Source organism: Oncorhynchus mykiss, chromosome 6 (assembly GCF_057628025.1).
Source record: "Oncorhynchus mykiss isolate SJ-2025 chromosome 6, ASM5762802v1, whole genome shotgun sequence".
NCBI classification, from domain to species: Eukaryota; Metazoa; Chordata; class Actinopteri; order Salmoniformes; family Salmonidae; genus Oncorhynchus; species Oncorhynchus mykiss.
Window position 1 is genome coordinate 49,798,157 of NC_143027.1, and position 24,822 is coordinate 49,822,978.

A 24,822-nucleotide genomic window follows, 5' to 3' on the forward strand; every position below is an offset into this window, starting at 1 on the left:
GGGTAAAACTAGTGGGAACTTTTGCAATGTTATTGTCAAATGAAATAGAAAATATGTTTACCTGGACTAAATCAAATATTTCATGCTTCTCTGCATAAATAGCCATTTCAGGTGGAATTCTTAGGGGTTTTGCCGTTTCATCCATTGCGTTCCAAGGTGATTTGCAGTCTGTTTGATGGGGAAAAGGTGGGATATTGTGTAACAAGTAACATAAAATGAATACGAAACAACTTTGCCATGCAATTGCACAATGAAATGTTTTAATGTCTGGATGTCAAATAGTTATTCCATTGAATGTGAGCGCTATAATTTGGTTTTGTTGCTAATTTAGCTGTTTTTTCAGGGACCCCCTGAAAGCCCTCTGAGACCCCGTTGGTCCTACTTCTAGGCCCTCTGGCTGAGAGATTGACTGACCAAGCTAGTCGAAGTAAACAAGCTAACGTTACGTGTTTTTTGCTCTTTGCTAACCAAAATGCTAACTATCAAATTCTGACTCAGTAAATATGGCGTTTCGACAAAACTCATTAACCTGTACAATTATTGTACAATATCTAATGAAATGTGGCTAAGTAGATAGCTTAGTTTGGAACTGGCTTTGGGAAAACTGTAAAATATTTTCTTACCCGCTTATAACATGAATCCAAGTCGCTTGCCAAAGCGCATTCACACGTTGCTAAGGAAAACGTAATTGGTGTCATGTTGCCCAGCAACGTCAGAACGCTCGTTGATTGTTGGTTCGACTTCCCAAGACAACATTCTGAGACCACAGTGCTTCGTTGTCAATCATGTACTACACATCCGTGTCTATCATTTAGCAACATTCTGCGCTATTTGTAACTTTGTATCCAAATAAAAAAATATTGATACTGCTAGACTGACTCGGCACATAGACCCGCAGGTAAATTGTATTTATTATGACCTTTCCAGAGTTGTCTCGAAAATCCAGTACTTACATTGGTACAAGGCTGTCTGTCTAGAGACTTTGTCCAGAGCAGCAGAGTATATGTATTGGGCTGCAGCTCCATATTGTAAACTTATCCATCTCAAATGGCATTTTCCTGTTGACGAGTGTGCACAACTGGCAAGGGAGAGGTTGAAGGCCATTACACACTCACAACATCTTCAAACTGCAGCAGGTCCTTTTCATAGCAGCCCTAGAGGTCACACAAGCATGTTCATGATAGGACAGAACCAGTGGCAACAGTCATGCAGGTGAGACCATCTCAGTTTTTCTCACAGGTCCTTTTTTTAAATAAAATATACCCATCCCTTATTGCACACATTCAAGGGTACATGGAGCACCATTGTATTAATGCCACAGATCTACACATTTTCACCCTCTTCTTGAAAATTGTGGAGGAGTAGAGAACTGTTCTGAGGCTCCTGAAGGGCAACAACCAAAGCCCTGGAGGTGTCATCCTAGACACATAGGTTGCTTCTCAGCTACAACATCAGCAAACTGCAGGCCCATGTACATCAAGGACCGAGTTCGACAATAGATATGGTAAATGTTGCAGAATAACTGTTGCATTTTAAACTGGAGTTGTGAGGTTGGACTATTTTGCCTGTTTTCTAACCCAGGTCCTTTCTTTGTCTGTAGTTACCCACATGATAAAGTGAATCGACTGAGCTGTGACAAGGCCAGGAACTACTACAGTGGTGTGGTAAGCCTTATCCTACTAGCACTGGAGCTACTGCAAAGGATGGTCAGTTCCTACACCTACTGCGGCCAGGACAACACGTCTGCTGGGGATCCTAATGTGGATGTGCTTGAGTCCTCAGGACAGCGAGGTGGGACGGCTGGTGTGGGAGACGTGTCTTTCAGCCTGACTGGGCACGCTACTTGTGCTCATAACACTAAGAAGACTCAAGCTAAGAGAACAGGCGAGTGGCATGCAATCAAGCCAGCCTGGAGACCTCCGGGCCTCACCACCAGGATTAGGCCTTTTCCTCTATTTGACATAAATCAGCATTGCAATAAAGTTTGTTTCTCTTGGTTTGACTTGTGGTCAACTATTACTCAGAACTTGGCAACCATATTACACAATGTTTCATACAACAGACAAACTGGACAAATAGTCTTCAACACCATTTGCATTGAGACACAAGTGATTTCCATCAAAACAATGCAGTGGCATTTCTAAACCCCACTGACACTGTAGAATAAGAAGGTAAATAACTATCTCGGCGTCCATAACCAAATATTGTTCAATTACCATGTAGCAATGTGTATGTGCTCTCGGCAAACTTTTTAAAAAAAAGAGACAATGCAAAATATTTGTATTGATTTATATTCAGTTCATTTTTCCCCTTTTTGTTTTCAGAACATTTGTAAATCAGAACTGTCTTAACATACCGTCAGATTCACTGTACCATAGTTTCCTCATCCCGATGGTGTTTAACATTGATTTACATGCTTGACAACAAAAGATGTGGGGAGAAAAAAGGAACACTTGAATTGACACTAGGATCTTGGACAGAGACCATGCTTTGAGGAGAACAGCTGGAGATGGGTAATACTGACTTCCATGGATATGTGACTTAACTGACTAGCTTGCAAGCCCTGATCCTGAGTAGGGGATGGAACAATGATTGTCACCTTAGATGACAATTGACTATATGGCAACAGAAACTCACAATATGTCCATGTTAAGAACTACATTGTGACCTGATTCACTTTAAAGGCATTGAGTGAGGAAGGACCTCTATGAAGAGGGACATATACCTGGCATAGCTTCAATGCAAAGACATCAAGAGAGCCATCAGAGTCCCACTGCAGGAATTCTGGCAGTTGTGTGCAGCCATCAAGGCACTGAATATCCAAAAGAACAGTCCTCTCAGGCCTCTAGCCTAGACAAAAATAATGCAGTGATCCACATCAACTTGATCAATAAACCCCCAAAAAGCAAGATGGATGCCACGTGGCACATTTAACTCAAGAGAATGTATGAGAATTAACAAACTCTGGTCTAGGGTGTTATTGCACGTTCCTCCACTACTGCAGGAACACGACCTGAGCTAGAGATTTAGCTTAAACCTAGGCAAGATGCGTTATTGCTGTAAAACTTCATTGTATGGTGGGATCATGCCCATTCAATCAACAAGACAAAATAAAATTGTTACTTGATACTCTTTAAGCTCTCTTTAGCTGGTTATAAATTATAACTAATTATTGCAATAACTTTAGTACCTATTTGTAGAGCTATATGTGTTAAAACAAGAGGCACTCAGTGTTTTGGGGAGGGAAATGTGATGGAACAACTCAAAAAGTGTTCTGAAAAGCTGAGGCTGTGAGGCCTTTGACCAAGCAGCAAAAAAAACAAGATGAATCCATTTGAGAAAAGTATTGCACTTGTGAGTAGGACCCTCCGAACCCTACAGAAAGTTCAGGCCATTCTAGATTGGGGTGTGCCAAAACCATAAATAAATAGCTTATTAAAACATCTAACAAAAGATTCTTGCTCGTTTTCCTGTTGCTGTTATTCGTTTTACATCACACAGACCGACGTAGCCTCAATATATAGATTTACACACCCAATAGACCAATTCTGTGTGATAGGACTTGCCATAAGGAATCCATGTTAAATTCACTGTTGAATACTTTTTGTTCACTCTTGCTCCCCCTAATGGATACATATAGCAGTGGCCCTTCGACAGAATACATTAAAAAGCTAATTATGAGGCCAAATTTGCTCATTGTCCTTTGCTTAGGGACATTTTTTTTCTTGTTTATATAATATAGCTTTATATGAATCTGTATTTGCCCATCCACTGGGGAAACAGCGAAAATAACACTGCATTTAGAGATATTTCTTACATCTGTTGTTACAGTGGCAACTCATCAGCAGCTGTTGCCCCACCCCCCCTCTCTCGTCGTCGTCAGATGTGCTCCTGCTGTGTTTCATTGTAGTCCATGATCCGCAGGTCCTTCCTCCTCTGGCGGGCGGCAGCGGCAGCACTGGCCCTAGGCCTTGCCCCCTGCCCGTGGTGGGCCCTAAGCTGCTGGCTGTCTGACGGGGGTGGCTCCTGGGCCAAAGCAGACTGAGCAGAGCCCTGTGATGGAGGAGCAGCAGCAGGAAGAGAATGGGGGGGGGTGCCTGTGGCGGGAGGAGGAAATGGGCTGGACTGGACGTTCTCTGTCGACTCGCTGCTCTCCTCACCGACGACCAGGCTGTGAGAGAGACTACTGAGCTGGGTGTCCTCATCCCCGTCACACTGGCTATCGCTTTTGTTGCAGAACAGCTCTCGGGCGTGCATTCCCAGGAAGCTCTTGGCACTGGGGTAGGTACCCACAGTGAAGGGGGTGCCAGCGGGGGATAGGGAAAGCGGAAAGGCGGCCAGGTGGGTAGGGGACATCTCTGACAGGAGAGGGGGCTGTTTCAGACTGCCGTTGAGGGTCACCGAGGTAGTGGACTGAGCTCCACCCCCGGTTGGTAAAGTGCCTCCGTTGCCAGGCGGCCACGCTTGGGTGCGTCGGTCAGAGCTGCCCTGAGCAGTTGGCACAGTTCTGCTACTGCTGCCATTTGGCCTAGCAAACACACAGACACACACACTATTGTTCATCTTTTTACATTGGTCTTCAGCTTCACTCCATCAAACAAAACATTATGTTCAAGAGCTGTAATCTCTCTGGGATTAGTCCATAGTACCTACTTTTAATTTATATACAGGCTAACCTCTCCCTTATCCTGTGACAAATTGACCATTTTGCTTGACGTTTAAAACGGCCATTTACGGTTTTCTGGTAAAACAAAATTATTATTTTGACGTCAACTCACAATGCAGAATTATGGCCCAGTTACTTATGTATAACCGCTAGGGCCAGGCAATGAAGTTTTATCTACCGCAGTCATGTAACCCTTGAAAGCACCTCGGCTTGCAGCATGTTTGTTTGTCCAAGGGTGCTTTTTAAATGGAGAAACAAAACCTTATCTGGAGATAAGTTTTGAAGCCCCACTTAATGGGCATTTTACTTGTCGGTAAAGGAATGCAGCTTCTGAAATGGGGACTGACATCCATCACAATCTTAAACTGCCTGATGCAGGCCATGCTCTCCTAAAAAATACATTTAGTAAAAAGAAAACATCTTCCGCTAGGAATCGACTCCTAAGATTCAGTGTTTTTGGCACGGAAGAGACTGATTAGTTGGCGTACTTCTGAGAACAAACACTTGCATCTTTCATAGCAAGGGGAAAGGGACGAGGGACGGAGAGATGGGGAATGGGCACAGTATAGGCAGGTCGGCCACCAGGCAGAACCGTGCACTAGGCCTATCTATCGGCAATCAAAAGCGTTCTGTCACAATGGAATGTATATTTAGCATTTCTTGGCTTGCAATGTCTCGCAACTTCAGTAAAACATTAATAAATAGGCTAAGTTATTCTGCAGGCAACAGATCGAAGACAGAACACACACACACAGACTCGCATTATTAGCGAAGAGAACAAGCAGGCAAGCCAGCTGCACAGTGATTTCAATTTTGGGAGGATCCCAATTTAGTTTAAAACGTTCACACCCCTAATCCTGACTGAGTTGGTTTCAATAGTACTGTATTTCTAGACTGTAGCGATGATGAGATGGCTCAAATGAATGCAAATTGCACTGCACTGGGTATAGCCTACCTAAAAGACCATTTCCTGCTAGTAGCATTTGGCACAGTTATATCATTTGACTTTGTCCCAGAGAGAAGACATTCATTGTACAAAAAAAAACACCAGCAGCATTTTGTCAATATTGCGTAATTATACTTTGAAGGCCCTTGGCTGTTATATCCATTCTGTGGGAGCTGGAACCATCCCTCACACTGCGGGAAAGGGATCAAAGGAGGTGCTGGGTCTCACCTGGAAGTGCCAGGAGGAGCGCTGGAGGGCTCGATGGTGTCAGACTCCGAGAGACTCTGGTTGGTGGTCAGCATTTCGGCGTCCAGCTGGCTGTAGAGCTGCAGCATCTCCGTCTGCAGCACCTGGGTGACCCGTCGCATGGCCAGGTACCTGCTCTCCGACGCCTGCAGCTGGCCCCTGGGGTTACACATAGACAGACACACCTTTAAAATGTAAAAGTTCACAGGGGGAAAGTACACAATACAGTCCATCCATTGTGGAATAATAAGAGTTGAGTTTGGTACTGGGAGCCAAGTACGTAGCTGATGTCGGTTGAATCCAGCCTCCCCACCAGTTCTCCCCTTTCAAATCTGTCCACCATTTTAAATACAATCGCTTTGAAAAATACTAAAATACATAAAGAGAATCAGAGCTCGCAATAGCCTAAAAAAAAGGAGAGTGGAATTGGGCCCTTACTTGGTCTGGCCTTTGACTTCCTCCAGGAACAACTTCTGCTCCAGAATGAGGTGCTCCTTCTTGGCTAGCTGGGCCTCCAGGTCTCCGATGCGCTGCTGGGCTGCCTCAAGCCCCTGGGTCTGCTGCAGCATGCTCTGACGCAGACACTCCTGCTCCTTGCCCATGGATGACTGCAGCATCTGCAGTCCCTGCAGATAGGACCAGGAAATGTTTTAGTCTATGGCAGTGCTGCTCTATCCTGGTCCTGGGAATGCAAAAGGGGTGCACATTTTTGGCTAGTTTCAGGAAACTACTTCACACAAGAGCCATTTGAAAACTTTTTTTTTATCAAAATGCATTTTTTGGGCAGAAATGCCTTCTGGAACATGTGAACTTTAATGTGCCTTAATAACAAACTTGTATGACATCTGTAAATACGAATACAAATTGTTAAATTACGAGCCCAGTTGGTTTAGCCACGGAAAAAGACCGCAACCTTCAAGCTCTCCATGATTGGTGAGAATGAGCGGGCTGGACATGCCGAGAGATTAGTTCGGATTGGTCTGCCATTTAGCATGCTTTTGTCTATCACATGAGCTGGTCAGTAGGAGTAGGTAATCCTTTCTAACGTGTTTTTAAAAATATATATCACATAGTAGAACTACATAAGTGTTGCTCTCCAATTTCTAGAGGACCAAGTTTTGAAATCTTGGAATTAGAGTATGATAGCTAAGAAAATTCTGGTTTTTGACACCAGTCTCTGGATTACAGAGGAATAAGCGTCCATACATGTATACTGGCAAGATAATCTAGCTAGCTACATTTTCAGATATTACACGTTTCTAATTTTGTCAGAAAGTCGTTTTCATTTCAAGTTATAGTGTACTTTTAGCTAGCTAGCTAACATTGAACCTGGTTGTTTAGCTACCTGCCGATTCATGCAGGGTAGTAACGTTATGAGTTGGGATTATGGTTCATTGTTTAGCTAGCTACATGTCTAAACAAAAAGAGACTCCAGAATGCAAGTAACCATTTCAACAGAATGTTCATGATGTCATTACAACAACTGTCAATACACAGAGTAGATATCTAGAGCGAATTTACCAGCTATCAGAGCCCTCTCGTCTGAGTGTGCCAGAGCTCAGAACAATTTACGAATGCTCAACACCTGCTGAATATGGACGGTGTCAGAAAACGGTGGCAAAAAAGTGTAATTAAATTGTTGCCAGCAGCACAGTTGCAGTCACCAGCGCTCTGGATAACATCAAAACATCCTAACCATCTGCTAGGGCAAGTAAAATGGTCAGAGTGAGCTGTTCTCTCATTTGTGTCTGGAAGTAGCTAGCAAGCTAGCCAACGTTAGGGTCGAACGCTCGGATCAGTGAATGATGCTGAATGGGTGTAGACAAAGAAGAGCGCTCCAGTAGCTGTTCCAAAACATTTAAGGGCCATTTTCTCAAAAGTGGGTTTACAGGTTTATCAACTTTCAAAGCAGAATTACTTTCCCATTGCTGCTCAACTGCAGTGTATGATATACCATTTTCTAGCTCCGAATCTCTTTTTTTCACCTTTATTTAACCAGGTAGGCAAGTTGAGAACAAGTTCTCATTTACAATTGTGACCTGGTCAAGATAAAGCAAAGCAGTTTGACACATACAACAGTTACACATGGAGTAAAACAAACATACAGTCAATAATACAGTAGAAAAATAAGTCTATATACAATGTGAGCAAGTGAGGTGAGATAAGCGAGGTAAAGGCAAAAAAAAGCCATGGTGGCGAAGTACATACAATATAGCAAGTAAAACACTGGAATGGTTGATTTGCAGTGGAAGAATGTGCAAAGTAGAGATAGAAATAATGGGGTGCAAAGGATCAAAATAAATAAATACAGTAGGGAAAGAGGTAGCAGTTTGGGCTAAATTATAGATGGGCTATGAACAGGTGCAGTAATCTGTGAGCTGCTCTGACAGCTGGTGCTTAAAGCTAGTGAGGGAGATAAGTGTTTCCAGTTTCAGAGATTTTGGTAGTTCGTCCCAGTCATTGGCAGCAGAGAACTGGAAGGAGAGGCGGCCAAAGGAAGAATTGGTTTTGGGGGTGACCAGAGAGATATACCTGCTGGAGCGCGTGCTACAGGTGAGTGTTGCTATGGTTACCAGCGAGCTGAGATAAGGGGGGACTTTAACTAGCAGGGTCTTGTAGAGGACCTGGAGCCAGTGGGTTTGGCGACGAGTATGAAGCGAGGGCCAGCCAACGAGAGCATACAGGTCGCAGTGGTGGGTAGTATATGGGGTTTTGGTGACAAAACGGATGGCACTGTGATAGACTGCATCCAGTAGTGTTGGAGGCTATTTTGTAAATGACATCGCCGAAGTCGAGGATCGGTAGGATGGTCAGTTTTACAAGGGTATGTTTGGCAGCATGAGTGAAGGATGCTTTGTTGCGAAATAGGAAGCCAATTCTAGATTTAACTTTGGATTGAAGATGTTTGATGTGAGTTTGGAAGGAGAGTTTAGAGTCTAACCAGACACCTAGGTATTTGTAGTTGTCCACATATTCTATGTCAGAGCCGTCCAGAGTAGTAATGTTGGACAGGCGGGCAGGTGCAGGCAGCGATTGGTTGAAGAGCATGCATTTAGTTTTACTTGTATTTAAGAGCAATTGGAGGCCATGGAAGGAGAGTTGTATGGCATTGAAGCTTGCCTGGAGGGTTGTTAACAGTGTCCAAAGAATGGCCAGAAGTATACAGAATGGTGTCGTCTGCGTAGAGGTGGATCAGAGACTCACCAGCAGCAAGAGCGACATCATTGATGTATACAGAGAAGAGAGTCGGTCCAAGAATTGAACCCTGTGGCACCCCCATAGAGACTGCCAGAGGCCCGGACAACAGACCCTCCGATTTGACACACTGAGCTCTATCAGAGAAGTAGTTGGTGAACCAGACGAGGCAATCATTTGAGAAACCAAGGCTGTCGAGTCTACCGATGAGGATGTGGTGATTGACAGAGTCGAAAGCCTTGGCCAGGTCAATGAATACGGCTGCACAGTATTGTTTCTTATCGATGGAGGTTAAGATATCGTTTAGGACCTTGAGCGTGGCTGAGGTGCACCCATGACCAACTCTGAAACCAGATTGCATACTTACATTTTATTTGTATTTTAACTATTAGTAGATTTTCAGATAACAAAAACAGTACAACACCAACCCTTCATTCATCCCCTCCACTCCCACCCTTCAAATCACCCACCCACCAAGGCATCTATAAAAGTAAGTTAAATAAGAAAAACAGAAACAAACAATAATAGAAACAAAACCAAATGGGGAAAACAAAGTTAAATACAAATTATTATCAGCACAAATGGCCACTATGCAAGTTACACTAAGTAAAAGACAAGCTCTCCACGTATTGTATTAATGGGGAACAGGTTAAGTCAAACTTTTGTCGGGCCCATGCACAGTGTACCTAACCTCCTTCAGAGGCAGAGATGACATCACCTCCTTAACCCACTGCATAAAGGAGGGCGGCTTTGCAGACTTCCAGTGAGAGAGGACAAGGCGGCAAGGTAGCATTCTGGTCTAGGGGAAGTACCCCAAAAATGACAGTGAATGGGTTGGGGCTAACAGTTGTATTACACATATGTAAGAATGGGGCCCCATTTTTGAGGCACAGGCCACTCAAAGATAGGCATGACCAAAACATGTGTCCCACAGTCACTGGACTCTGGTGGCATCTCAAACACTTGGTCAACATTTGGGTATATTTTTGCCAATCTGTCATTTGAGTAATGGAGACGGTGCAAACCCTTAAAATGAATAAGCTCACGCCTTATGTAAAAGGATGTGTGGATACGCTCAATACTTTGTAGCCACATTTCACCAGGTAGCTCACCACCTAGGTCTTGCTCCCATGCAGATTTTGTATTTGCAAAGGAAGGCGAATTAATGTTCTGTATTATGTTGTATCATCTGGAGATCATGCCTTTCAGATAAGGGTTAAGTTCTAAGCACCTCTCAACTGGACACTTAGTTGGCCCGAATGGAAATAAAAGGAAATGTTTTTTTTTGGCAAAGCTGAGAGTTGGCAGGCATCTAAAAAAGTGGGTATTGGGTGGTCAACCCTCAAGAGTATCAAATGAGACTTATCAACAAATAGGTCACACACAAAAAAATACCAGACCGTTCCTATGCCAGAACTGGAATGCCGTGTCAATCTGTGACACTGGGAAGAGATGATTAGATGTTCATGGAGAGAAGCCGCTTGCTTGTTTAAGGCTAAAGTGACTGAAGGAATTGGGACCAGATTTTAAGGGAGCTCTTAACAATGGGTTTCAAAACATGGGTGCCAAGGTTCATGGGCACTGGGGAGCACAGGAGCGAGACCAGAGAAGTTGGAAGGCTTGACTAACTCCATGATGGCCCAAGTTGGGTCAACATTGTTTTCAAATGTAGAAACCCAATAAACATATTTAGATATTTGCTGACCAGTAGTAGTGTACATTTAAAAAAAAAAAAGTGGTAAGGCCTGGGGGCCTTGACTTATTCCAAATGAAGTTGGAAATGTAGCTGTCCAGATGTTTGAACATCAACTTTGGCAGAAAAATGGGAATCATTTGGAATAAGTACAAAACCTAGGTAGTACAGTCATCTTACCAGAGTTAATGTGACCTGTTAATGAAATGGGAAGAGACGACCACCTTATGAAATCCTGCTTAGTGCGCTGTAGGAGTGTTTTGAAGTTTTTTTAAACAGAGCGTGTGACTTTTATCCCCAAATAAGTAAAGACCTGATGCTCCAACTTAAATGTGAAATTGGCATACCCAATTCCTTCTGCTAACTGATTAATGGGAGGAGCACACTTTTTGTTATGTTTAACTTATAACCAGAGAATGTCCCAAAACCTTGTAGTATAAACCTGTACATCTCCACAGGGTTAGAGATATACAGTGGCAAGAAAAAGTATGTGAATATAAAATTTGATCTGATCTTCATCTAGATCACAACAATAGACAAACACACAGTCTGCCTAAACTAATAAACAATTATATGTTTTCATATATTTATTTAACACACCGTGTAAACATTCACAGTGCAGGGTGGGAAAAGTATGTGAACCCTTGGATTTAATAACTGGTTGACCCTCCTTTGGCAGCAATAACAACCAAATGTTTTCTGTAGTTGTGGATCAGACCTGCACAACAGTCACGAGGAATTTTGGACCATTCCTCTTTACAAAACTGTTTCAGTTCAGCAATATTCTTGGGATGTCTGGTGTGAACTGCTCTCTTGCCACAGCATCTCAAATCAGGTTGAGGTCAGGACTGACTGGGCCACTCCAGAAGGTGAATTTTCTTCTGTTGAAGGCATTCTGTTGTTAATTAACTTCTGTTTTGGGGAGTTGTCCTGTTGCGTCAGCAAACTTCTGTTGAGCTTCAATCAGCAGACAGGTAGCCTAACATTCTCCTGCAAAATGTCTTGATAAACTTGTGAATTAGTTTTTCCGTCAATGATAGCAAGCTGTCCAGGCCCTGAGGCAGCAAAGCAGCCCCAAACCATGATGCTCTCTCCACCATACTTCACATTTGGGATGAGGTTTTGATGTTGGTGTGCTGTGCTTTTATTTCTCCACACAGTGTTGTGTTCCTTCCAAACAACTCAACTGTAGTTTAATCTGTCCACAGAATATTTTGCCAGTAGCGCTATGGAACATCCAGGTGCACTTTTGCAAACTTCAGACGTGCAGCAATGGTTTTTAAGTCCAGCAGAAAGGTTGGATGAAAATTCCCAAAAGTTATATTACTGGTCGTAGAAACATATCAAACGAAGTATAGAATCAATCTTTAGGATGTTTTTATCATAAATCTTCAATATTGTCCCAACCGGAGAATTCCTTTGTCTGTAGAAAAGCAATGGAAAGCGAGCTAACTCTCTCATGACCTCGCCTCACGAGCCCGTGGCTCACTGCCAGACCTCTGTCTCATTCAGCCCCCCTTCACAGTGGAAGCCTGAAACAACGTTCTAAAGACTGTTGACATCTAGTGGAAGCCTTAGGAAGTGCAACATGACCAATATCCCACTGTGTCTTCAATAGGGGCTGAGTTGAAAAACGACCAACCTCAGATTTCCCACTTCCTGGTTGGATTTTTTTCTCACGTTTTTGCCTGCCATATGAGTTCTGTTATACTCACAGACATCATTCAAACAGCTTTAGAAACTTCAGAGTGTTTTCTATCCAATACTACTAATACTATGCATATATTAGCATCTGGGACAGAGTTGGAGGCAGTTCACTCTGGGCACGCTTTTCATCCAAAAGTGAAAATGCTGCCTCCTATCCCAATGAAGTTAAAGACAAACAGCGTGCTATTGTTGTGGCTTAGATGAAGATCAGATCAAATTTGATGACCAATTTATGCAGAAATCCAGGTAATTCCAAAGGGTTCACATACTTTTTCTTGCCACTGTATAAAAGAAGACCGCCTGCATATAAGGACACCTTGTGAGTTATGTTGCCCCTTAATACTCTCCTCCGGCCGCAGGGCGACAGCAAGAGGCTCATTAGCCATATCAAATAGGAAAGGGGATAAACAGCAACCTTGCCTGGCCCCCCCTGTGGAGAGGGAAGTAGCTGGAGGTAACACTGTTGGTGCGAACAGAAGCCACTGGGGGACGAGTACAAAATCATAATCCAGGAAAGGAATGACAGGCCAAACCCAAATCTCTCTAGTACTGTAAATAGATATTCCCACTCAACCCGATCAAAAGCCTTTTCAGCATCAAGAGAAATGACAACCTTTGGCTGTAGAGTTTTGTGGGAAGAATAACGATTAAATAGCCGGCGCATATTATAGAAAGATTGCCTCTCTGAGATAAATCCGGTTTGGTCAAAGTGAATTATATTAGGCATCACTGTCTCTAAACGGCACGAGAGGACCTTAGTGAGAATTTTAGAAATCGCAGCACAAAAGGCTTAAGGCGGTATATTCCACAGTCTAGTGGATTCTTGTCTTTTTTAAGCAAAACCTAAATAAGTCGCCTGGGTAAGTGTCTGGGGAAGATTCTGACTAGAAAGGATTTCATTGTACAATGAGCTGAGGATAGGGGATAATTTAGAGGAGAACGCTTTATAAAATTCAAGACGGAAGCCATCAGGCCCAGGGGCTTCACCGCTCTGCATGGACTGGATTACCAGAGTAGCTTCATCATCACTTAGAGGCATTCATGTTGGTTTGTTCATCTCAATTGAGACAGGGGATGTCCAGATCGTCTAGAAATGCATAGATGCATAGTAAAGCATTTTTAAATCTGATACCGTGGATGGATTCACAAGAAGTTCATCTTTAAACCTATGTAAAATATGTTTTGTTTTCTGAATTTATATAATGAGTATTTCTGTATTTGAATTTGGCGCTCTGCAATCTCACTGGATGTTGGCCAGGTGGGACGATAGCGTCCCACATACCCTAGAGAGGTTAACAACTTATGTAGATCTTAAACGTTTGGGTAGGCATAAGCAATATGGCAAAAATAATTCCACCTCACTTTTCAGAGGGTAAGTGGGATACTACCATAGTATGCCTTATCCAATAGTTTCAGATTAACAGACCTGATTCAACTAATCAAAGGCTTGATGAGTTGAATATTAGTGCTACGGCAAACACCCCTTTGGGAAACATCACGCTTTGGGTTGTCCGTGGACTGGTTTACTTGGTATTGAATATGGTAGGGGGGGAGGGCGTAATCCTGCCTCTACCTTACTGCTCTCCGGTCCCAGGCGTTGCACCTCCTGTATTGCCAGCTTGTTGGTCTCTCCCAGTAACAGCAGCTGTTTGTTCAACAAGTACATCTGCTGCTGGAGGTTCTCACTGTTGGTGAGCTGAACAGGGGAAGAGAGAAGCAAAGATTTATTGGGAGCACAATACTTTTTTGTTTTGTTTGTTCAAATACACTGACCAACAATGTTTTTTATTTTGCTCGACAAGCCTATAACTACCTTCTTCTAGCTTTAAGACGCTATTCTCTCTGAGGAATAAGATAGAGAAATTAAATATGCTTAATAATGGCAATAGTTATGTGCTAGCAAGCTCACCTTGAGGGACAGTTGGGTGAGCTGGTGTCCAGTGTTGTATGCCTCATTATTGGCTTTCTGAAGCTCAGCCTCCAGCTCTCCCATGTTGCTTTGGCATTCTTGTAACTCACTCTGTAGACAAAATCAGAAGTCAGTACCTGGGACTCATTTATAAAATGTTGCATACACACAAAATATGCCCAAAAACAAGCATGCGCCAGTTCACGCAGAAGTAGTCATTCATAAAAACTGAAATTGACGTGATTATTACAATGTGATTATCGTCACACAAAGTTCAGTTTCTAAACAGTTGAAGTGTTGCATTGCAAGAAGGCCAAAGTAGCCTTGTGCAAATGGGGAATATACAGTTCATTCGGAAAGTATTCAGACCCCTTGACTTTTTCCACATTATAAGGCTGTAACGTAACAAAGTTACAGCCTTATTAATCTACATAGAATACCCCATAATGGCAAAGCAAAAACAGGTTTAGACATGTGCAAATGTTTATTTAAAAAAAAAATCATGAAATATCACATTTACATAAGTATTCAGACCCTTTACTCAGTACTTTGTTGAAGCACCTTTGGCAGCGATTACAGCCTTGCGTCTTCTTGGGTATGATGCTACAAGCTTGGCATACCTGTATTTGGGGAGTTTCTCCCCTTCTCCGCAGATCCTCTCAAGCTCAGTCAGGTTGTATTGGGAGCGTTGCTGCACAGCTACTCTCAGGTCTCTCCAGAGATGTTTGATCTGGTTCAAGCCCAGGCTCTGGCTGGGCCACTCAAGGACATATAGAGACATGTCCCGAAGCTACTCCTGTGTTGTCTTGGCTGTGTGCTTAGAGTCATTGCACTGTTGGTAGGTGAACCGTCGCCCCAGTCTAAGGTCCTGAGCACTGTGGAGCAGGTTTTCATCAAGGATCAATCTGTACTTTGCTTTGTTCATCTTCCCCTCAAATCCTGACTAGTCTCCCAGTCCCTGCCGCTGAAATACATCCCCAGAGCGTGATACTGCCACCACCATGCATCACCGTATGTATGGTGCCAGGTTTCCTCCAGACGTGGCACTTGTCATTCAGGCCAAAGAGTTCAATCTTGGTTTCCTTGATTGGCGGAGTGCTGCAGAGATGGTTGTCCTTCTGGAAGGTGCTCGCATCTCTACAGAGGAACTCTGGAGCTCCGTCAGAGTGATCATCGGGTTCTTGGTCATCTTCATGACCAAGGCCCTTCTCCCCCGATTGCCCAGTTTGGCAGGGCGGTCAGCTCTAGGAAGAGTCTTGGTGGTTCCAAACTTCATCCATTTTAAGAATGATGGAGGCCACTGTGTTCTTGGGGACCTTACATTTTTTGGTACCCTTCCCCAGATTTGCTCTGACATGCACAGTCAACTGTGGGACATAATATAGACAGGTGTGTGCCTTTCCAAATCATGTCCAATCAATTGAATTTACCACAGGTGGACTCCAAGATCTTTTTTTATTTTAATAAATTTGCAAACATTTCTAAAAACCTGTTTTCCCTTTGTAATTATGGGTTAATGTGTGTAGATGAATGCAGAAAACAATTTAATACATTTTAGAATAAGGCTGTAACGTAACAAAATGTAGAGTAACGGGTCTGAATAATTTCCAAACGCACTGCATGATGCCGCTCAAGCTCAATTCAAACAAAAAGCCGTTTTTTTTTTAAAACGCCTGTGAACACACTGGAAATAGAATGCACTAAAGTGACAGAAAAGAGCGTCAACAGCGTGAAATTAGAAAGCAAGTCTATTTACCGCATCTACGCAGAGCATTGTTACTAATGAGCGAATACAATGCCCGAATATAGACTTCCAGTACCAAGAACACATATTTGAAAGCAATAATGTTATGCCTACCCTGTGCTGAATTTGATCACAGGCATACAGTGCCTTCAGAAAAAAATTCACACCCCTTGACTCGTTCCACATTTTGTTGTTATTGGATTAGCCCCAAACAACACTTTGTGTTAAGGGGAAAAAGTTCCTTTCTTTGACACATTTTTGGTAGTATTACTTTAGTGCCTTGTTCCAAACATGATGCATATTTTGGAATATTTTTTTGTACAGGTTTCCTTTCCCCCCCCCCCCCCCCCTTTTTCGTGATTACGATCTTGTCTCATCGCTGCAACTACCTAACGGGCTCGGTAGAGGTCAAGGTCGAGTCATGAGTCCTCCAAAACATGACCCGCCAAGCCGTACTGCTTAACCCAAAAGCCAGTTGCACCAATGTGTCGGAGGAAACACCGTTCAACTGGCGCCCGCCCCGCCACAAGGATTCGCTAGAACGCAGTGAGCCAAGTAAAGCCCCCCTGGCCAAACCCTCCCCTAACATGGACGACACTGGGACAATTGCGCGCCGCCCTATGGGACTCCCGGTCACCCCAGGGTGTAGTGACGCCGCACAACTGCGAAGCATGGCCTTACACCACTGCGCCACTCGGGAAGCCAGGATTCCTTTTCACTGTCAAGTAGGTTAGTATTGTGGAGTAACTACAATGTTGTTGAACAATCATAAGTTCTCTCCTATTACAGCCATTAAACTCTAATTGTTTTAAAGTCACCATGTTTGGGCGGTATGCAAATTGGAGTAGGTCTAGGGTTTCTGGGATAATGGTGTTGATGTGAGCCATGACCAGCCTTTCAAAGCTCTTCATGGCTACAGATGTGAGTGCTACGGGTTGGTAGTAATTTAGGCAGGTTACCTTAGTGTTCTTGGGCACAAGGGCTATGGAGGTCTGCTTGAAACATGTTGGTATTACAGACTCAGACAGGGAGAGGTTGAAAATGTCAGTGAGGACACTTGCCAGTTGGTCAGCACATTCTCGGAGTACACGTCCTGGTAATCTTGTGAAAGTTGACTTGTTTAAAGGTCTAACTCACATCGGCTGCAGAGAGCGTGATTACAGTCGTCCAGAACAGCTGGTGCTCTAATGCATGTTTCAGCGTAATTTAGCTCGTCTGGTAGGTTTGTGTCACTGGGCAGCTCATGAATGTGCTTCCCTTTGTAGTCAGTAATAGTTTACAAGCCCTGCCACATCCGACGAGCGTCAGAGCCTGTGTAGTACGATTCGATCTTAGTTCTGTATTGACGCTTTGCCTGTTTGATGGTTTGTCAGAGGGCATAGCGGGATTTCCTACAAGCTTCCGGGTTAGAGTCCCGCTCCTTGAAAGCGGCAGCTCTACCCTTTAGCTCAGTGCAGATGTTGCCTGTAATCCATGGCTTTTGGTTGGTGTATGTTAGGTTAACTGCATCTTTGAAGTGACTGGGTGTATTGATACACCATCCAAAGTGTAATCAATAACTTCACAATGCTCAAAGGGATGTTCAATGACTGGTAAATGGGTAAAAATAAAGACATGAAAATAGGTTCCCTTCTTTAGGAGGCATTAGAAAACCTCCCCGGTCTTTGTGTTTTAAATTCCCTGCTCGAATGAGGGACCTTACGGATATGTGGGGTACAGAGATGAGGAAGTCATTCAAAAATCATGTTAAACAGTTGCACACAGCGAGTCCATGGAACTTATTCTGTGACTTAAGGAAATGTTATTATGAACTTGCCATAACAAAAAGGGCTTATTGACTCAAGACATTTCAGCCTTTCATTTTTAATTGATTAGTGAACATTTAAAAAACATAATTCCACTTTTACATCATGGGCTATTGTGTGTAGGCCAGTGACCAAAAAACCCAAATTTAATCCATTAAAATGTAGGCATTAATACAACGTTAAAAAATATATATTTTTTTTATTTAACCTTTATTCAACTAGTTAGACGATCGATTTAGTTTCTTTGCATTTTAAAATAATTAGAAATAAGCAGCTATTTCCTATTATTTATTTAATTTCCATGATCATTGCAGAATAAATTCCTTACTCGCAAAATAGCCTATACGCCTACAACAGGTTAGGATAGGCTACCATTCGTCCCATCTCTCATTTAATTAAGCCTATTAGAAAGGCTATTATAATTTCTAGTTGTTGCTGTATGCATCCGAATGTAGAGTGAGATTTTACATACAGACAAATTTAACAGGTGAACAGACAGTTGATCTTTTGCATTGAAGTGTGTAGGCTCCCACTGTAAGTCCGTCTACTGTAGTTTGTTTTCCAAGTAGAAAATGTTTCAGAATTTGCAGGCAGTGCAGTTATATTTAGGTGAATGATGTGCGTTCACGCTGCCAGTTTTACGAAAGGTCTGATTTATAACGGGAAGCATGCGTATGTATGGCATGCGCCAAGTTAATAAATCTCAATACTTTTGTGCGTGCGCAGACTTTTCAGAAATGGTGCACGTAGATATTTAGTGTCAAATGTATGCGTCGGTTATACATGAGGCTGCTGGACATCAGTAAATAAATATACAGACCCCCTGCTGAAAAGACGCAAGTCCTGGTTATAAGGCGGTTGATTCATAAAAATAAGATAGGTTAAATGAATTACATTCACTCCTGTGTCAAAGTGGTACTGTGTAGTATATGTGGTTATTCATCTGTGTGCTCACCTGCAGCTTCTGAGCCTTGGATAGATACAGGTCATGGCCCTGCTGTAGCTGTTGGAATTGACTGTGGAGGCAAGCCGTCTCAGTGTCTCCATCCTCCTTCAGGCGCCTGTAGCGCTGCTGCTCCTCCACCAGACTGGCCTGCAGAGACTGGATCTCTATGTCCTGCAGCTTCAGCTGGGCCTTCTGCAACCAAATAAAATCACAACACACCTTACAGTAAAACAAAAAAATTCAAGAGATACAAAAACAAGCAGGCCATACATTATTTTAAAATAAATATATGTCAACCACCGCTCCCACATCAACCGAAAGAACCTCATACTCGTGTTCAGTAGGCACAAATATGAACCGCTCGTTTTCTTTTTTCCGTTGCAAAACATTTTGCTACAGGGTTCACAAATGGATACGACCCTGGTAAATAACATGCATGCTTTAATTTCCAAAAATAAGCTATGTTCTATTCAGGATTCAATGGCTTCTGACTGGGCAGGGAGCGCAAGGTTTTTTAATTAACCATTGAGTTGTTTTGCTCTTCCATGGCAGTGGCGTTGATGATGCGGCGGAGCAGACGGCGGTTGCGGATGGCGTGCTGCTCTCTCTTGTAGCGCTCGTACAGGAGCTGGTTGTGGAGCAGCAGCACCTGACTGCGCAGCGTGTGCAGCTCATCCAGCGGCGTGGTGCCTGTCAAGAGGACACATGAGCAAAATGTTTGACTATTTAATATTACTTTTATTTTATTACCTTTTCAAACTCATTTTTTCAAGGCCATGTTATTCATCTCAACAGAAAACTAGATATTAGTACTGTGGTATCCAAAACGATTAAAATTATACTGAACAAAAATATAAATGTAAATATAAATATATAACATTTCAAGAGCTTAAATAACGTCGCAGATTTTCCATATACACACATACACACATTTCTTTCAACTTTTGTGCAGAATTATTTTAACTTTTTTTTTAATACATCTGAGTTAGTGAGCATTTCTCCTTTGACAAGATAATCCATCCACCTGACAGGTGCGGCATACCAAGAAGCTGCTTATCAGCATGATCATTACACAGGTGCACCTTGTGCTGGGGACAATAAAAGGCAACTTTAAAATGTGCAATTTTGTCAAACACCACAATGCCACAGACGTCTCAAGTTGAGGGAGTGTGCAATTGGCATGCTGACTGCAGGAATGTCCACCAGAGCTGTTGCCAGATAATTAAATGCTAATTTCTCTACCATAAGCAGCTTCCAATGTCATTTTTGAGAATTTGGCAGTATGTGCAACAGGCCTCACAACTGCAGACCAAGTGTAATCATGCCAGATCAGGAACTCCACATCCGACTTCTTCACCTGTGGGATCGTCTGAGACCAGCCACCCGGACTGCTGATGAAACTGAGGAGTATTTCTATCTGTAATAAAGCCCTTTTTGTGGGCAAAAACACATTTCGATTGGCTGGGCCTGGCTCCCCAGTGGGTGGTTCTGGCTCCCAAGTGGGAGACCTCCCAGGCCCACCCATGGCTGTGCCCCTGCCCAGTCAAATCCTAATTTATTTATTTAAATTGACTGATTTCCTTATATGAACGGTAACTCAGTAAAATAGTTAAAATTGTTGAATGTTGTGTTTATATTTTTGTTCAGTATAGATCTGTATATTGCATAGATTTTAAGCATTAACCTAAGCACTGCATGCATAGATTGTCTCAAAAGACGAACTTTTGACTCCATAGCAAAGGGCAAGAAACAATGAGATGCAGTGGCGCTCAGATTCTGATCACATAGTAAGCCAAATCCCATTGGATTGAATAGGTCAATCTAATTAATATTAGCCTGGAGAGTTTGGAGGACAGAAACAGAAGGACAGGTTGATCCACAGACACTCATGGCAGTTCCCCTAGGTACAGATCTATGATCAGCTCCCTCTCCCCCAATCCTAGCCTTAGTGGGTTAATAGCAAAATTGACCCAAGATCAACGTTTACGGTCAACTTCACCCTACTCCATATTTTACAGCTGATATGTAGCTTTTCAACGAAGATACAGGTAGGAACCTGCTAGAAAAAAAAGACAAACCGACAAATAGATTGATGGATGCGGTAGGAAGGAGAGCGCAGACAGGAAAAAAAGGATAGTCTCATCCTCTCCCCCATCATAGCGTAGTGGCAATACATTTGGCAATACCTTTCGCTTTCATACTCTGTTGTTTACCTCCAAAGTGTGTCCAGTCTACTGACTTGTTTGGCATGGGCAATCTATAACAAGAACACACACAGTACAGAAGAGTGTGAGGAAAGATCACAATGAAGGGTCAATAACAGACACCGACAGACATTGTACGGCACACCAAACAGCCAGGTCATGAGCACTTCATAACAATGCACAGATAGACCGACTACCAGTGAATACATGAGAGAGCAATAACATGGATGGAGTACTAGTCTATGGAAGGAATTGGCTTGCCCGCCCAGACTTCCATAAAGGGGTCGTCGTCCATACGGACAGAGTAGCGAAACACACTCAGCCAGCCATGACCTCTCACCTCTTGAGCACTTTTTCATAGGCCTCGTTGCCGTGCTGAATGAGGCGATCCAGGACCTCTAGCGGGGACAATGCCGCCATCTCGTCCCCTTCCTCCTCCCCCTTGCTTGCGTTCCTCTCCCCCTCATCGCCAGCGGCCCTCTGTGCCAGTGCCACCGAAGTCTTCCTCCCCACGAACAGAGAGGCAGCCCTGGGCAGGGCCAGCTCAAACAGAGGCTCGTAGACGGGGTTAACAGGGTCCCTGAAGATACTGGGGGAGGAGAACAGGCCATAATTTGCCAGACCGGAGCCCCCCTCCTCCTCAGCCCTGTAGGGGCTCTGAGAAGTGCTAAATCCGGTCAGCAGGTTGTCGATGGGGGTGAAGCACGGCCGGAAGGACCAGGGGAGCTGCTGATCTCCTCCCCCCGCCGAGCACTCGCCCTTGTCGGGTGTGGAGACCAGGCGCCGGGCCTCCTTGTTTAGGCTCTGGTTGGAGGTGGTGAGGAGCATCTCCTTCTCCTGATGCCCAGTCAGTGTCTCTGTAGTGCTGTAGAAAGAGCGGTCTGCTTTGTGCTTCTGCTCAGTCAACTTCAGGAGCTCCTCTGTGATGGCATCTGACCAGGGAGAAGAGCGTATGGAACAAATCAATGTTTTTCACACTGACTGAACACAAGTGATTTTCATGGGAAGATATGAATACCGTAGTAGGTTTGGGGGGATTTAATGAGCCCTGGTGTGAAGTTTCTCTTTGGTACAGATCAAGGATTGGCTTCCCCTCCTGCAATCCTAACCACTAGTGAGGAAAATGGAAAAACTGACCAAAGACCACTGGTATAGGGGCAACTTCACCCTACACCATTTAATGAATTGGGAAAAACCATTCACCCTCGTCATGTTCATTCTCCATCCTTTGAATGTCCAAATCCTGCTCTTTGATGAAGTCCGACAACTCGGTCAATGACATGGTCTTCACACTCTCACCAGCAGCACCTGACAAAGAGCATAGAGTGTGCTTAGTTCCAGACCTGGGTTCAAATAGTATTTGTTTTCTTTCAAATATTTCCGCTGCGCTAGATTGAGCTTGCCTCAATTAAACTAATGGAATAGTAGCAAAAGTGCAAACCCCACCCATCTGGGTACTCTAGACAGGCTCAATCAAACAAAAAGTATTCCAAAGACAAGCAATACTATTTCAACCCAGGTCCCGTCAACGCCACCTCTATTCTAGAATGGTCTCGGATGATGCCTTTATTTACAGCAAAGGTCACGTAAAGCCCCCAAAAATTGGGGAGGAAAGGTACTTTGGCGATGTCAACAGAACTAACGAGTCATTTTAGGCAATAAATAGTAGTGATGGGGGGAATCTATAGTTACATATCACAATATTATCTTTTGACAATATTATATTGATAATAGACTCCAACTTAATATTTAACATCAAATGTTTTGCTACTGTCGGTAGCATTAGCTAGTGCTAGTCGGCTGTACCTGCACCAAAACTCCAGTATTCTAAATCCTATAGCTTATTCTACATCGTTTTAAATAGTGAGCCAACATGTTTTCAATACTTATTTCCGAGTGAAAAAAAATCATTTTCTCATGCTCATCTCTTTACAGAAGACATATTGTGAGCCATGTTTGGAAGAAATATATAAAATCGTAGTATCGAATCGCAATACCCATCGTATCGGAACCTAAGTATTGTGATAATATCGTATCATGAGGGACCTAGCAATTGCCAGCCATAATAAAATAGGCTAGAAATCTGGTCTAGTGAACGATCGCTCATAAGAAGAGGACAATTGTTCTTAACTCCTTACACTTGTGGGAATTGGCCTATATGGACAGGGCTACATTGAAATATTTCTTACAGAAGAACTATGTAAAGTATATGCATAACAAGTGTAGCAATTAAAAAAGGAACAGTTTGGAGATTATGGTACAATTATTAGACTAAAGGTGAAGACAACAGTTCACTTTAAAAGACTGAACCCAAACATTAAACTGTTGATTTTACGTGCATTTTACATTCTGTACTTTGACGCATTTGTGCATTTGTTGATAACGAAATCTGAAAATATTCTGGATACATTTGGTTAAAAAAAAAATATATATATATATAGTTTACTAGGCAAATCAATTAAGAACGAATTCTTATTCCGGGAAAATGTGGGATAGGTTCAACATTAGACAAAGAAATGACAAGGGTTTGAGTGAGAGGACTAACTGGTGTGTCCAAATACCTCTCTAAAGGGTGCACAGTTCCTATGTCATTTTAATGCACTTTTATGACTCAAAGAAGTCTAACTATAAGGTGTTTTTTTGGAGCTCAACCTAGCTGTGCCATTGAGGAACTAACTTGTTTACGCAATCCAAAAACGGTCCATAATAAATCGCAACCTGGGTCAGGTGGGCATAATTTGAAAACAGGATCAATTGCCAACATAACTAGCTAAATTATAAAATACGATCTTACAGTGTTAGGCTTCCACAAGGCAATTCAGAGAAGCAGATCCTAATTTTGGTGAGCATAGAATAGAGTCATGAGTGCATTCAGATGCGTGGTCAATTGCAAATTTTCTTCACAATACAACATAGGCTCTTTCTGTTCAGGACATTGCAGGTTATAACACTTTGTCATCAAACATAGTGATCAAACATTGACACTGCACATTATAATGAGTTTTATGATATGAAAATGTGAAGTGCACATTTGGACTCACAGGTGTTTGGCTTCTTTGTATGACATCAATGCGGTGTTTATTGTAATCCTCAGCATCTCATCTTTCAAAATACGTAATTTACAGCCTTTACCTCACGCAGACAACAAAAAATGAGCAAAAGTAGCCCAATTAGCAGGAAGGGTGCTCTAGTTCAGAACGACTGTCAGTCAAAACCCATAAAGAGCTGTGAAGCGGTGATCCGACTGAAGCTCTGACATCATGTATGGCATGTTACTGTACAGTCACTGCGTTTCAATTAAGGTCATTTATCAGTGTCCAAGCCTGCCATTTTCAACCCGAATACGGGTATGAGTGTTAAAGGCTAACATTAGCCCCATAAAAAAACACTGAATAGTGACAGCGAAACCTGCTCCTCTTTCGGAGATGAGCAAAGCTGCTGACCTTTACTGATGACCTCAGGGTTGCCTCTCTCTTCCTCTCCACTCGGTTTCTGCTTCAGCTGTCGGAACAGATATAAATTCAGCTGATGAAAAGTCTTACGGGTGGACCATTGGCTTCAAACACACAACCAGCGCACAAACAGCACTGGGTACAACCACAATCTAAATACAGTCAACACTGGCTGGAGCAAACAAACTCCCTTAGGCTGGGCACTCCTCTGCGGGTGGAGTGATTGCTTTGTTTGCATGACTTTTAGAGGGAGTTCAGTTCACCACTCCTGCTGAAGATGGCATTTCCAGCTCTGCTTGTGCTCAGTGT

The 24,822-nt window shown here is 43.1% G+C and overlaps 3 protein-coding genes across 11 annotated transcripts in view; 1 reads left to right on the forward strand and 2 right to left on the reverse strand.

Annotated features, from left to right (window-relative positions):
- ak8 (adenylate kinase 8) overlaps window positions 1–757 on the reverse strand; it is a 66,492-nt gene extending 65,735 nt beyond the window's left edge. The window contains exons 1-2 of one of the 2 annotated variants that reach the window (XM_021606700.3): window positions 624–757; window positions 62–168 (exon numbers count right to left, since the gene is read on the reverse strand). In XM_021606700.3, the coding sequence (XP_021462375.3) occupies window positions 62–145 (84 nt within the window). In that variant the 5' untranslated portion in view covers window positions 146–168; window positions 624–757. Of the gene's footprint in view, window positions 1–61; window positions 245–623 lie in introns of those variants that run through there. The other variant, XM_021606701.3, reaches the window with a different exon arrangement.
- On the forward strand, window positions 635–3,453 carry spaca9 (sperm acrosome associated 9). Its single transcript, XM_090239440.1, is given in 4 exon segments — window positions 635–684; window positions 1,100–1,156; window positions 1,158–1,361; window positions 1,601–3,453. Coding segments are annotated over 4 exon segments (855 nt in total). The 3' UTR covers window positions 2,145–3,453.
- tsc1a (TSC complex subunit 1a) overlaps window positions 2,276–24,822 on the reverse strand; it is a 31,380-nt gene continuing 8,833 nt past the window's right edge. For 4 of the 8 annotated variants that reach the window (XM_090238140.1, XM_090238139.1, XM_090238138.1 and 1 more), the window contains 11 exons: window positions 24,505–24,562; window positions 22,265–22,369; window positions 21,402–21,993; window positions 21,071–21,114; window positions 19,381–19,547; window positions 18,867–19,049; window positions 14,363–14,473; window positions 14,027–14,149; window positions 6,297–6,484; window positions 5,841–6,017; window positions 2,276–4,528 (listed from right to left, as the gene is read on the reverse strand). In XM_090238140.1, the coding sequence (XP_090094266.1) occupies window positions 3,880–4,528; window positions 5,841–6,017; window positions 6,297–6,484; window positions 14,027–14,149; window positions 14,363–14,473; window positions 18,867–19,049; window positions 19,381–19,547; window positions 21,071–21,114; window positions 21,402–21,993; window positions 22,265–22,369; window positions 24,505–24,562 (2,397 nt within the window). In that variant the 3' untranslated portion in view covers window positions 2,276–3,879. Of the gene's footprint in view, window positions 4,529–5,840; window positions 6,018–6,296; window positions 6,485–14,026; window positions 14,150–14,362; window positions 14,474–18,866; window positions 19,050–19,380; window positions 19,548–21,043; window positions 21,115–21,401; window positions 21,994–22,264; window positions 22,370–24,504; window positions 24,563–24,822 lie in introns of all 8 variants that reach the window. The other 4 variants (XM_021606698.3, XM_021606696.3, XM_021606697.3 and 1 more) reach the window with 1 other exon arrangement.